Source organism: Brachyhypopomus gauderio, unplaced genomic scaffold, assembly GCF_052324685.1.
Source record: "Brachyhypopomus gauderio isolate BG-103 unplaced genomic scaffold, BGAUD_0.2 sc148, whole genome shotgun sequence".
NCBI lineage: Eukaryota > Metazoa > Chordata > Actinopteri > Gymnotiformes > Hypopomidae > Brachyhypopomus > Brachyhypopomus gauderio.
In genome coordinates, this window is record NW_027506969.1 from 187,501 (window position 1) to 202,500 (window position 15,000).

The 15,000-nt window shown below is 42.4% G+C and overlaps 2 protein-coding genes across 3 annotated transcripts in view; one reads left to right on the forward strand and one right to left on the reverse strand.

Annotated features, from left to right (window-relative positions):
- LOC143500400 (kinesin-like protein KIF1C) overlaps window positions 1-6,474 on the reverse strand; it is a 37,397-nt gene extending 30,923 nt beyond the window's left edge. The window contains exons 1-2 of the mRNA XM_076994520.1: window positions 5,878-6,474; window positions 4,051-4,161 (exon numbers count right to left, since the gene is read on the reverse strand). Coding sequence (XP_076850635.1) covers window positions 4,051-4,153 — 103 coding nt within the window. The 5' untranslated portion in view covers window positions 4,154-4,161; window positions 5,878-6,474. The remainder of the gene's footprint in view (window positions 1-4,050; window positions 4,162-5,877) is intronic.
- Window positions 6,475-14,236: 7,762 nt separating this feature from the next.
- The window catches only part of LOC143500396 (actin-like protein 6B), a 17,210-nt gene continuing 16,446 nt past the window's right edge, over window positions 14,237-15,000 (forward strand). For both annotated transcript variants that reach the window (XM_076994515.1, XM_076994516.1), the window contains exon 1: window positions 14,237-14,282. In XM_076994515.1, the coding sequence (XP_076850630.1) occupies window positions 14,258-14,282 (25 nt within the window). In that variant the 5' untranslated portion in view covers window positions 14,237-14,257. The remainder of the gene's footprint in view (window positions 14,283-15,000) is intronic.

A 15,000-nucleotide genomic window follows, 5' to 3' on the forward strand; every position in this document is an offset into this window, starting at 1 on the left:
ACTGTACTAGTGTACAACACTATACAGCATACAACACTGTATTAGTGCACAACACTATACAGCATACAACATTGTATTAGTGCACAACACTGTACAGCATACAACACTGTATTAGTGTACAACACTGTACAGCATACAACACTGTACAGCATACAACACTGTATTAGTGCACAACACTGTACAGCATACAACACTGTATTAGTGCACAACACTGTACAGCATACAACAATGTATTAGTGTACAACAACGTATTAGTGTACAACACTGTATTAGTGTACAACACTGTACAGCATACAACACTGTATTAGTGCACAACACTGTACAGTACACAACACTGTATTAGTGCACAACAGTGTACAGCACACAACACTGTATTAGTGCACAACACTGTATTAGTGCACAACACTGTACAGCACACAACACTGTATTAGTGCACAACACTGTACAGCATACAACACTGTATTAGTGCACAACACTGTACAGCACACAACACTGTATTAGTGCACAACAGTGTACAGCACACAACACTGTATTAGTGTACAACACTGTATTAGTGAACAACACTGTATTAGTGCACAACACTGTACAGCACACAACACTGTATTAGTGCACAACACTGTACAGCATACAACACTGTATTAGGGCACAACACTGTACAGCATACAACACTGTATTAGTGTACAACACTGTATTAGTGCACAACACTGTACAGTACACAACACTATTAGTGTACAACACTCTACAGCACACAACACTGTGTTAGTGCACAACACTGTACAGTACACAACACTGTATTAGTGTACAACACTGTACAGCATACAACACTGTATTAGTGTACAACACTGTACAGCATACAACACTGTACAGCATACAACACTGTATTAGTGCACAACACTGTACAGCATACAACACTGTATTAGTGCACAACACTGTACAGCATACAACAATGTATTAGTGTACAACAACGTATTAGTGTACAACACTGTATTAGTGTACAACACTGTACAGCATACAACACTGTATTAGTGCACAACACTGTACAGTACACAACACTGTATTAGTGCACAACAGTGTACAGCACACAACACTGTATTAGTGCACAACACTGTATTAGTGCACAACACTGTACAGCATACAACACTGTATTAGTGCACAACACTGTACAGCACACAACACTGTATTAGTGCACAACAGTGTACAGCACACAACACTGTATTAGTGTACAACACTGTATTAGTGAACAACACTGTATTAGTGCACAACACTGTACAGCACACAACACTGTATTAGTGCACAACACTGTACAGCATACAACACTGTATTAGTGCACAACACTGTACAGCATACAACACTGTATTAGTGTACAACACTGTATTAGTGCACAACACTGTACAGTACACAACACTATTAGTGTACAACACTCTACAGCACACAACACTGTGTTAGTGCACAACACTGTACAGTACACAACACTGTATTAGTGTACAACACTGTACAGCACACAACACTGTATTAGTGTACAACACTGTACAGCACACAACACTGTGTTAGTGCACAACACTGTACAGCATACAACACTGTATTAGTGTACAACACTGTACAGCATACAAAACTGTATTACTGCACAACACTGTATTAGTGCACAACACTGTACAGCATACAACACTGTATTAGTGTACAACACTGTACTAGTGTACAACACTATACAGCATACAACACTGTATTAGTGCACAACACTATACAGTATACAACACTGTATTAGTGCACAACACTGTACAGCATACAACACTGTATTAGTGTACAACACTGTACAGCATACAACACTGTATTAGTGTACAACACTGTACAGCATACAACACTGTACAGCACACAACACTGTATTGGTGCACAACACTGTACAGTGCACAACACTGTATTAGTGTACAACACTGTACAGCACACAACACTATTAGTGCACAACACTGTATTAGTGCACAACACTGTATAGCACACAACACTATTAGTGCACAACACTGTACAGCACACAACACTGTATTAGTGTACAACACTGTACAGCACACACCACTGTATAAGTGCACAACACTGTACAGCACACAACACTGTACAGCACACACCACTGTGTTAGTGCACAACACTGTACAGCATACAAAACTGTATTAGTGCACAACACTGTACAGCATACAACACTGTATTAGTGCACAACACTGTACAGCATACAACACTGTATTAGTGTACAACACTGTATTAATGTACAACACTGTACAGCATACAACACGGTATTAGTGTACAACACTGTACAGCATACAACACTGTACACAACTGTACAGTGCACAACTGTACAGTGCACAATACTGTACAGTGCACAACACTGTATTAGTGTACAACACTGTACAGCACACAACACTATTAGTGCACAACACTATTAGTGTACAACACTGTATTAGTGTACAACACTGTACAGCACCCAACACTGTATTAGTGCACAACACTGTACAGCACACAACACTGTATTAGTGTACAACACTGTACAGCATACAACACTGTATTAGTGCACAACACTGTACAGCATACAACACTGTATTAGTGTACAACACTGTATTAGTGCACAACACTGTACAGTACACAACACTATTAGTGTACAACACTCTACAGCACACAACACTGTGTTAGTGCACAACACTGTACAGTACACAACACTGTATTAGTGTACAACACTGTACAGCACACAACACTGTATTAGTGTACAACACTGTACAGCACACAACACTGTGTTAGTGCACAACACTGTACAGCATACAACACTGTATTAGTGTACAACACTGTACAGCATACAAAACTGTATTACTGCACAACACTGTATTAGTGCACAACACTGTACAGCATACAACACTGTATTAGTGTACAACACTGTACTAGTGTACAACACTATACAGCATACAACACTGTATTAGTGCACAACACTATACAGTATACAACACTGTATTAGTGCACAACACTGTACAGCATACAACACTGTATTAGTGTACAACACTGTACAGCATACAACACTGTATTAGTGTACAACACTGTACAGCATACAACACTGTACAGCACACAACACTGTATTGGTGCACAACACTGTACAGTGCACAACACTGTATTAGTGTACAACACTGTACAGCACACAACACTATTAGTGCACAACACTGTATTAGTGCACAACACTGTATAGCACACAACACTATTAGTGCACAACACTGTACAGCACACAACACTGTATTAGTGTACAACACTGTACAGCACACACCACTGTATAAGTGCACAACACTGTACAGCACACAACACTGTACAGCACACACCACTGTGTTAGTGCACAACACTGTACAGCATACAAAACTGTATTAGTGCACAACACTGTACAGCATACAACACTGTATTAGTGCACAACACTGTACAGCATACAACACTGTATTAGTGTACAACACTGTATTAATGTACAACACTGTACAGCATACAACACGGTATTAGTGTACAACACTGTACAGCATACAACACTGTACAGTGCACAACTGTACAGTGCACAATACTGTACAGTGCACAACACTGTATTAGTGTACAACACTGTACAGCACACAACACTATTAGTGCACAACACTATTAGTGTACAACACTGTATTAGTGTACAACACTGTACAGCACCCAACACTGTATTAGTGCACAACACTGTACAGCACACAACACTGTATTAGTGTACAACACTGTATTAGTGTACAACACTGTACAGCACCCAACACTGTATTAGTGCACAACACTGTACAGCACACAACACTGTATTAGTGTACAACACTACAGCACACAACACTGTATTAGTGTACAGCACTGTATTAGTGTAAAACACTGTACAGCACACAACAATGTATTAGTGTACAACACTACAGCACACAACACTGTACAGAACACAGCACAACACACAACAACTACATATTTTTGCCCTTTTTTACGAGAACATTTGGCCCAATAACGTTAGCCACCCATACTCAAACATGTGTGTGCATGTTTGTGTGTACGCACACGTGGTTCTGCCCTGCATCTGGATCACACACTTGGCCTCCCTGCTGGTCTCACGGGAGCTGAAGGGTCGCACTCTAACGGCCACCTTCACAGAGGCAGCCATGTTAACCCCTGCAGAAACACAATCAGCACAAACACACAATTACAACCCTATCAACAAAGGCATTTGTTATGCAGGATTTTGTATCCTCCAAATGACAATTATTTTTTGTTTTTGTTGAGACTTGTTGAAACATTATGAGAAGTGGCTTAATGAACTATGACCTTTGAATGACTAATTTTTACATTGAGGCCATGGTGGAAGATTGGCTGTTATTTTTAGTCATTTTCATAATTAGTCTATTTATGTTGGAACATTTTCAAGTTTTGCAGTGGTTTATACTATGACAGAATATTGTTACTAGGTGATTTTAGTATTCATATTGACACACACACTAGTGATTACTAGGGGGCTGTGGTGCACACATGCAGCCCTTGCCCAGCACACAAGGAGCAGTTGGGGTTGGGTGCCTTGCTCAAGGGCACCTCAGTCATGGCCTCAGGCCTGAGAATCGAACCCACAACCCTCTTGTCACACAAGACTGGTTCCCTGCCCCAAATGAATGCTGCGGTCTAACATTCATTTACTCAAAATAAAATTTGTAACAAAATGTGACTTTGGTTTGATCACATTATTTTCATGCCACCTTAGACCAATCCTATGTATAATAGTGCGTTATTATAAGTGAATAGGAGATAAATAGTGAGAAAAGGCTCTTCTATCAGCACTTACAGGATTAAGATGTAAGACTACAGCTGCATGAACATTGACACTTCTGATCCTGTTTTTTCTTGTTTACGTCATTCAGCTGAGTAATTGTCTACTTTAATTTCCTTAAGGTAAAACATAAGAAACAAGTTCTGAAACAAGTGTCAGGGATGAACTTTAGACTGGGAGATAGAATACAATCTGAAAACTAACACCAGACAGGTGATAAAATATACTATGGTGTAGTGTGCCATCATACAACATGCAGTCTAACACAGATATTGTATATTTTTATTTACACTGTGTGTGTGTGTGTGTGTGTGTGTGTGTGTGTGTGTGTGTGTGTGTGTGTGTGTAGAGACTTTGCTTGCATGTTTCACTTGCTTGGGGTTACAAGACCACATGACTAATCAGCTACAGAGGTTGTGACTCCTTCCCCACTCACTCTCACTCTCTCTTTCACACTCTCTCTCTCACACTCTCTCTCTTTCACTCTCACTCACTCTCTTTCACTCTCACTCTCTTTCTTTCACTCTCACTCTTTCTCTCTCTCTCACTTTCACTCTCGCTCTCTCACTCACTCTCTCTTTCACTCACTCTCTCTCTCTTTCACTCTCTCTCTCTCTCTCTCTCTTTCACTTAAATAAAACGTTTTATTGATGACAGTAAGGACTGTTCAGCGTGTCCCAGCCCACACAGTGATCTATAAATAACCTGTCCGCACGTTTGAAGTGGTCTGACAACCGGTGTCTAGAACGCCCACATATCCTCTGCACTAACAGGCTAGGGCTAGGGTTAGGATTGGGTTTAGGATTAAGATTAGGGTAAGGTTAGGGTTAGAGCAAGGTTAGGGTTAGACTAAGGTTGGGGTTAGGTTTAGTGGCCGTTACACTTTTCACGTCGTCCGCAGCAAAAACGTCTCTGAACCCGCTGTGTGTGAGTGTGAGTGTGTGTGTGTGTGTGTGTGTGTGTGTGTGTGTGTGTGTGTGTGTGTGTGTGTGTGGAGGAAAGACTTCGTTCCCAGCACGGTGTAACGCTGCACCAACACACGGACGTTCCCGGACGGACAGAGGACTCACCCAAACCGAGAAGAGCGACGAGGTCTCCGCGAGCTCCGCCCGGTGTTTGTTAGATCGTCCACATGATTAGCGGATAACGGAAAAATAAACACGAGTCCTGAGAGTGAAAACGTTTACCGAGCGTGTCTACCCTGTGAGTGTGGGGCGACTCGGGCCTTACTGCCCCAGCACCGGACGGGGGGGGGGGGGGGTACGGGAAACAGATGGGCGGTGGCGCTAAGTCCTTTAAACAGATTAAAGTAATTATTTACAATACTCAAAGTTGTCCTGTAATTAAAAACACATTTGAACAACGGCAGTGCTTCTTCACGAGGGACGACAATTACAGACTCAAAACTTTTAACCGGATGAACAAAAAAACACTGAGCGACAGTCCAGGAGAACCGACACAACCGTCCAGCTCGCGCCGCAGGGCGCACGCGCCTCCGCTCGCGCAGTCAGACGTGACTGCGCAGAAAAGACAAACGTTAAACGAACGAACCGACACCGTCCCGTCCGCGCGGCCCCGTCACGCTGGTCTCGCGCCCCGTCGGGGCGTCCGCGCGGCCCCGTCAGTCTCGCGCCCCTCGGCAGTTCCGCCGCTCGCCATCCCGGGCGTGACGTCAGCGCAGGAACCGGACACCGGGCGAGGCGGGCCGCGTACCGTTACACAAATATCAAGTTTAGGAGCGTGATCCGGTTTTTCTGCCACCAGAAGAAGTTTGTAAATCCTTCACACCGAGTCAGCGTCAGAACCCGTGAAGTGTTATAATAGGTTTAAACACGCGGTTAACGGAGAAAACAGCAGGTCACCGGTCACCGCAGACGGTATTTGTACCAGGAACCAAGACCTTGTCGTTAATTACGCCACTCTGGATGTCCAACTTATTTTATTTTGTTTTTTTATGTTTCATTGTCATTTCTTGTCAAAAGTTTAAAAAAGCCAAATTTCTGTAAAGCTTTTTACAACTGCAATTGTCTCGTTGGGCTTCATTTCACACAACATATTGACACTACGTGTAAAGCGATTTAATCTGAAGACCGCAAAATAGTTCCGAAATGAAATCGGTTTAATTAGTTTAGAACGGACTACTAGAGCAGTAACCATAGCAACTAGTCTGGTCAACGCCCCCAGTGGGCCACGCTGGTACTGTTAAGGGCCGTCGAACAAAGGTTTATTTTTCTATTTTGCAAAGTGGAAATATTTCCAACATACACAAATATTTCAATAAACGTAAATGTAGACTTGCAAAAATATATCCATATATATAATTACGTATAATTACGTTTGTGTATGTATAAATATATATAAGTTTATATGATTTACAGAAAGTGTGCAATAATTGTATAAACAGAAATAGGCAGGTGCATAAGTTTGGGCACCCAAAAAAAAAACCCTTAACTTAATATTTAGTAGATCCTCCTTTCGCAGAAATAACAACCTCTAAACGCTTCCTATAGCTTCTAATGAGAGTCTAGTGTTGAGGGTGGTTGTAGATGTTGATCAGTGTTCAGGGTCGTTGTAGATGTTGAGCAGCGTTTAGGGTGGTTGTAGATGTTCAGCAGCGTTGAGGGTCGTTGTAGATGTTGAGCAGTGTTTAGGGTCGTTGTAGATGTTGAGCAGTGTTGAGGGTGGTTGTAGATGTTGAGCAGTGTTTAGGGTCGTTGTAGATGTTGAGCAGTGTTGAGGGTGGTTGTAGATGTTGAGCAGTGTTTAGGGTCGTTGTAGATGTTGAGCAGTGTTGAGGGTGGTTGTAGATGTTGAGCAGTGTTTAGGGTCGTTGTAGATGTTGAGCAGTGTTGAGGGTGGTTGTAGATGTTGAGCAGTGTTTAGGGTGGTTGTAGATGTTGAGCAGTGTTTAGGGTTGTTGTCCTGTTAGAAGATCCAGCCCCAGCGCAGCTTCAGCTTCTTCACTGATTCCTGGACATTGGTCTCCAGAATTTGCTGATATTGATTGGAATCCATGCGTCCCTCAACTTTAACAAGATTCCCAGTCCCTGTACTGGCCACACAGCCCCACAGCATGATGGAACCACCACCAAATTTTACTGTAGGTAGCAGGTGTTTTTCTTGGAGTGATGTGTTCTTTTTCCTCCATGCATAACGGCCCTTGTTATGGCCAAATAACAATTTTAGTTTCATCAGTCCACAGCACCTTCCTCCAAAATGAAGCCGGCTCGTCTAAATGTGCTTTAGCATACCTCAAGCAGCTCTGTTTGTGATGTGGGTGGAGAAAATGCTTCCTCTGCATCACTCTTCCATACAGCATCTCCTTTTGTAAAGTGTGCTGGATAGTTGAAAGATGCACAGTGACTCCATCAGTAGCAAGATGATGTTGTAGGTCTTTGGTGCTGGTCTGTGGATTGACTGACTGTTCTCAACATCCTGTGCTTCTGTTTATTTGAGATTTAGGGTGTACTCACACTAGGCACGGTTTGCTGGTTCCGTGCTGGGGCCCAGTTATCCCCCCTCCCCACTCCCCCTCTGGCCTGCACTCACACTGGCTTCATCAACCCGGCCCGAGCACACTTACGTCATCACAACGCCGCTTTATTTGGAAAAAAAGCGCGCTCGCACAACACTATGGAGCTCATGATTCTCTTTTTATTGTATTTTTGGAGTCGTTTTGGGAGTGCAGAAACACGGTGCAAGCACAGTGCTTGGCAGGCACCAAGCGGGCCCGGGCACGGATAGCGCTCACACTAGAAGCGAACCGTGCCCAAGTCCACGCGAATCGTGCCCTGGCCCACATCTTCAAGCGGGCCCGAGCACGGTTAACTGATCCGGGCCCGGGGACGGTTGGAGTGATCACACTAGCCAAACGAACCGTGCTTCGGCAGGGAACCGTGCCCGGGCCCGGATCACAGACCCTAGTGTGAGTACGCCCTTAGCTTGGTCTGCCACTTTGAGCCTTGACTTGAACTGTACCTGTCTTCTTCCATTTTCTCACAATGTTTCTCACACTGGAGACTGAACGCTGAAATATCTGACATAGCTTTCTGTATCCTTCCCCTAAACCATGACGGTGAACAATCTTTGTTTTCAGGTCATTTGAAAGTTGTTTTGAATCTCCCATGCTGCGACTCTTCAGAGAAGATGCAAAAAGGAGAAAAACATACAATTGCCACCCTTAACTACCCTTTCTCATAATTGGAGTCACCTCTGTATGGAGGTCAAGGGTCACTAAACTTACCAAACCAAATTTGAGTTCCAATAATTAGTTCTAAAGGTTTTGAAATCAATAAAATGACAACAGTGTCCAAACTTATGCACCTGCCTATTTTTGTTTAGACAATTATTGCACTTTCTGTAAATCATATAAACTTAATTTCACTTTATGATATATTTAACTGATTTTTAAAAATCCAAACATTCAATGATTTATAAAGGTAAATCAGGAAAATTAACAAGGGTGCCCAAAATAATGCTACATGGTGGATTATCAAAATAGTTAGGGTAATCTGCGCGGGTCTGAGTGAATGAATTCTGTCCATCGTGGAGAAATGGTTAAAACACAGGGTCATGATCTTTCATAACCACAGATCCTGATGGCCGACCATCTACAGGTGAAACCACCATATTCTGACTGAGAAAACCAAGTTTAAACCCAAACGAAGTAAATCGTTTAGTGTAGGCTACGTGTTTAGTATTTGTTTCAGTGTGTTTGTACAGTCGAAATTCGATATGGTAGGCCTTAGGGATGCAAATGATTAATCGACTTTCGATTAATTGTCGATTAAGACGTTACTCGATCAAAATGTATTAATCACGATTAATCATTAGAGAGCGCTCCTGTATTAACTTGAACAGAGCGTAAGAACGAGAGGTGAACACGTGTCGCGAAAGACCAGAGTGGAAAACAAAATGAAGCGGGCGAAAAGACGTGCGGTGTGGGACCATTTTGAAGCGAGTTCGGGAAACGAGGCAGAAACTGCGTAATCCAGAAAATCCCAAGGAGGGAAACTTTATTTTCCACGCAACTCAAACAATAGCACTGTTCTCTCCCCCTCCCCTGGTGCGCGCAGGCGCCGCTCTCCCAGTGTCACTTAAAGGGCCAAGTGCCTGTCTGTTAGGGAACTCGCTGCGAGGAGTAGTAGTCGCTACAATTTCAACATTGTTAATTTAGGCAAAGAAGTCAAATGTTCTGTGTGTAATGCGGTATTGAAGTACAACAGTTCCACTAGCTCACTCAATTATCATTTGAACACCATGCATGCAGCTGTCCTGCATATCACCAGTGCACCTGGTCAACCTAAAATCACAGCTACACTGGGAAGGCGAGCGTTTTCGAAGCTCGCTACAAAAAATACGAGTGAGCTAAAAACAAAGCTATCTACTGCTACTACTGTAGCCCTTACAACAGATTATTGGACGGCTCTAACAACAGAAAGTTACATTACTGTGACGTGCCACTACACTGACGAGAACTGGCAGCTAATGCAGGCCGGAGCCCCGGTGGGCGTGGGTAAAGGGCGGAGCATGTGTCAATCATTTTCGAATGCAGCCAATCAGATAATAGACTTTTGTTGTCAATCAATTTTTATTAAGCCAATTATCAGCCAGAGTTAGCTGTCAATCATTTTTTACTGCAGCCAATCATCTTAACAGATCTGCCAAAAGAAGGCGGAACCTGCACGGAGAATCTCTTTAAACAGAAGTATATGCCGCTCTTACACAAGTAGCTGAATAAAAACATTAGAAGAGTCATGACTTTAGACATTTTTAAATCAAAGTTTAAAATACTTCTCACTTATTTTTCTGGAACGGCACTTTAATGTTTTTTTCCTTTATTGCACGTATTGCATCATTTGTACATCATATATATACGTGACGAGTGTAAATTGTTAGCGGAGGGGAGGTGTAAATGGACACAAATTAAGTATTATATCGCGATCGATCGCCAAGTATAAGCGCCTCCGCCGAGCAGAGCGTTGAGGAGCGATTTCGATTGGAGGATCGTGCTCTATTTTTTATTATTAATTTTTTGCTGATGCTGGTCCAGCGTGTCGCGTGCCACTGATTATGCCTCGGCGTGCCAACGGTGGCCGGCGAGCCATAGGTTGGCGACCCCTGCTGTAGAGCCTTTGAATATTAAAACCATTGTCGAAATTAAGCTCAGCAAGTAAAGTAAAAGAAGGACGCGATCACACAGTCTCAGTGAAAATGTAGGAGTTAATGAATAAAGTGCACCAACGCAAAACCCGTGACATAATCCAAATAAAGTTTGAAGACTAGTATTGTTTTGATATAATCAAATGACGATGGAGTGTTGGAGTTATCGGACAGAGTTGATCAAATCAGAGTTAATCCAACTCAATGACTCCCGCAAAGATGTAATTAAACTCTGCCCACGAATTTCTCTTGGCGAAAGATGTACACGGTGAGCATACGATATCTAGCTAGCCCTCCATAATTATGACGATTAAAAGCAATGCCTGATTATATAAAAAAATACTGGTCTTCAAACTTTATTGGGATTATGTCACGGGTTTTGCGTTGGTGCACTTTATTCATTAACTCCTACATTTTCAATGAGACTGTGTGATCGCGTCCTTTTACTTGCGCTCCATTGCTGGTCACATCTGAACTTAATTTCTACAATGGTTTTAATATTCAAAGGCTCTACAGCAGGGGTCGGCAACCTATGGCACGCGGGTCACCGTTGGCACGCCGAGGCATAATCAGTGACACGCGACACGCTGGACCAGCATCAGTAAAAAAATTTATAATAAAAAATAGAGCACGATCCTCCAATCAAAATCGCTCCTCAACGCTCAGCTCGGCGGAGGCGTTTATACTTGGCGATCGATCGCGATATAATACTTAATTTGTGTCCATTTACACCCCCCCTCCGCTAACAATTTACACTCGTCACGTATATATATGATGTACAAATGATGCAATACGTGCAATAAAGGAAAATTAAAGTGCCGTTCCAGAAAAATAAGTGAGAAGTATTTTAAACTTGGATTTAAAAATGTCTAAAGTCATAGCTCTTCTAATGTTTTTATTCAGCTACTTTTGTGTAAGAGCGGCATATACTTCTGTTTAAAGAGATTCTCCGTGCAGTTTCCGCCTTCTTTTGGCAGATCTGTTAAGATGATTGGCTGCAGTAAAAAATGATTGACAGCTAACTCTGGCTGATAATTGGCTTAATAAAAATTGATTGACAACAAAAGTCTATTATCTGATTGGCTGCATTCGAAAATGATTGACACATGCTCCGCCCTTTACCCACGCCCACCGGGGCTCCGGCCTGCAGCATTACATATATGCGAAAATCTGCAGTGCTGATTACGACGAACATGTCGGACAGACACACCGCTGACAGTTTAACTGACAAGCTCAATGATGTTGTGGAAACTTGGGCACTCTCCGGTCGCGTTACAGCATGTGTTCACTACAAAGCTAGAAACATTGTCCAAACATGGTCTCAATAATATTCTGTTTGGCTCTCTATTTAATTTCTTCTTTTTTTAAAACATTTTTTTAAATGTTTAATGTTTCAAATTGAACTGAGCCAGTCCTTAATTTATTCCTTTTTTAAAATGAATGTATTTTGTTATACCATAAAAATTTCCTCATGCATAATTACTTGAGCAATATATTATATAATACAATATCATTATCATAATATAATATATACTTTTTGAACAAAGTGTTTTAACTACACTGCTCAAAAAAATAAAGGGAACACTTAAACAACACAATGTAACTCCAAGTCATCCACACTTCGTGTTCAGATAGGAAGCAACACTGATTGTGAATCAATTTCAACTGCTCTTGTGCAAATGGAACAGACAATAGGTAGAAATGAGAGATTTTCAACTGATTTCAAAGATTTTTATTAATTGAGATCTAGGATGTGTTATTTTAGTGTTCCCTTAATTTTTTTGAGCAGTATATTTAGCTGATATTTTTAAAAGCCCTATTGAAACACTGAAATTCAGGTGAAAAACCCCGCTTATCGATTAATCGAAAGTCGATCGATAAGATCAGTCAACTAACGATTAATGAATTAATCGATAATTTGCATCCCTAGTAGGCCTACATTGTTGTTCTGTATTTGTTTAGATTTTAAATCTTTTTATCAGCTAAATATGATGCAACAAATGTCCTCGGAAATAACCGAACGGGTGTTAAGCATAAACACGAAAAGCCCATCACTCCTAAAATCGTTTTATTCTAGATTTTCTCTTGCGTCACATCATCGTGCACGTTTCTGAGCGCGACCGCAGGAGCGGGTTTCCGATCACAGAAGACGTGGTTAGTCTAACACACTAAGTGTAACACTCATGAGTCTCATACTAAAGATGAACTGAGATTATTTGGCATTATGGATTTATTTGAAGATGCAGAGACGCCCTCTCCGCTGGAGCACGAGCTCCGTGCAGCTGTTGATACACGGTTCTCAGACGCAGGGTAGTGTCGTGTCTTTACTCCAACACAGTAAATATGAATAAATGATTCAACTCGGAGGTAGAATGAAAGTGACTTTTACTTAGCTTCACGGTAGTCTCAATTTGCACATATCACTGCACTGGCAGATAACCTATAGGTAATGTCAGCAGGGGAGTGGTTCCGCTGAAGTAAATAGATCCACTAGGTAGCGCGCTGTCGTCAGTGCTGATTTCTGTAATAATAATGGAGCTCCAGCTGTGTCCTCCCCGGGAACCACGTCGCTTCCTAAACGCTCCTCTCATCTTTCTGGTGGTCTCACGTCTCCCCTCCGTCTCCCCTCCGTCTCCTCTCCGTCTCCCCTCCGTGTCCCCTCCGTCTCCTGCTCCGTGGCCTCCTTTACGCTCTGCGCCACATCCATAAATGCAGAAACGCGTACACGGCGAAGCACACAAAAAGAAGCGGACTCGGACATTTAATAGACAAATAGATAAAAAAGAAATAAAACCAAAATCTACTTATCTTGGCGATTTATGTGCGTAAAACTACAAGAAATGAAACTTGCCAATTGGCACAGAGTAAATGTTATGGTCGACAGTATATCCGACTATCCGCAGTCCGTTAATTTGGCTGCAGGAGCCCAAGAGGATAAACTCGCTCTTCAGATGTTCGGTGTTGATCAGAGTCAATTCACAACAGTGCTGAAGCCCAGTCCCTCCAGACGTGACATGAGCATTATTACTGAACAACAGCTGCTCTGCCCCAAATATCTCACCCAATAGCGCGTGACCTGTCAGGACTACACGCGCGTGCGGTGACGGGGGAAGAGGGGAAGGATCTATATACACCTTCGTATTTTTGTCCGTCGCCCCTCGCAGATATAAACTACGAAAATTCAAATATTATCCGGTCGACTTTCCGCGAGTCACGCAGAAATCAGAAATTCCGGTAACGGTCACGTGCGCCTAAAGAGAAGCGGAGTGTGTGGAGCCGAGTGGAGACATGAGCGGTGGGGTGTACGGTGGAGGTAAGACTACAGTCCCTCGTCTGCTTATCCTAACATCGCCAGGTTTATGCTCTCGTTCTTTAAAATGCATCAATATGCGGCTAACAAGTCGCGCATGCGCAATTATAGTGTATCGTTATGACTGTTTTAAAGACAGTAAATATCACGACGTACTGTACACAGGCACCAAGTTCAGTGTCTTTGTTTCGTGTATTTCTATGAAATCTTAGTCCATCAACGCGCCCCCGCACGCACGCGCTCCCGCCCGCACGTGCACACAGCTTAGGTCGGAGGATGGAACCTTTATGTTTGATTTTGAAGTGGGTTTCATGTAGAAATGTCTAAAATTTGTTTAAAATGTATTTAAAAGCTTCTTGTTTCATGACTATCAGCTGAAAATGGGGCAACAAACCTCCCCTGAAAAACAAAACAGGTGAAGATGACCTCTTCCTATGAGGACTGCAGGCACTTTTTATTCTGAGGAAAGAACGATGCTCTTCATCCTCTGTGACTCATCCTCTTCAACCTGTACCTGTTTGGCATATTGCCCTCTAAGACAGACACCATCCTCAAGAAAAATGTCCAATTAAAATGATTCCACTGGTTTATATTCTACAACCAAAACAACTTACAATATTCTTACGCTCCAAAGGAGGTTCAGGCTCTCTTCACAAAAGCGGATCTGTAATCTCTCACATTGTGAAGCAAATTTTCACTGAAATAAACTCACTCCTTTTCT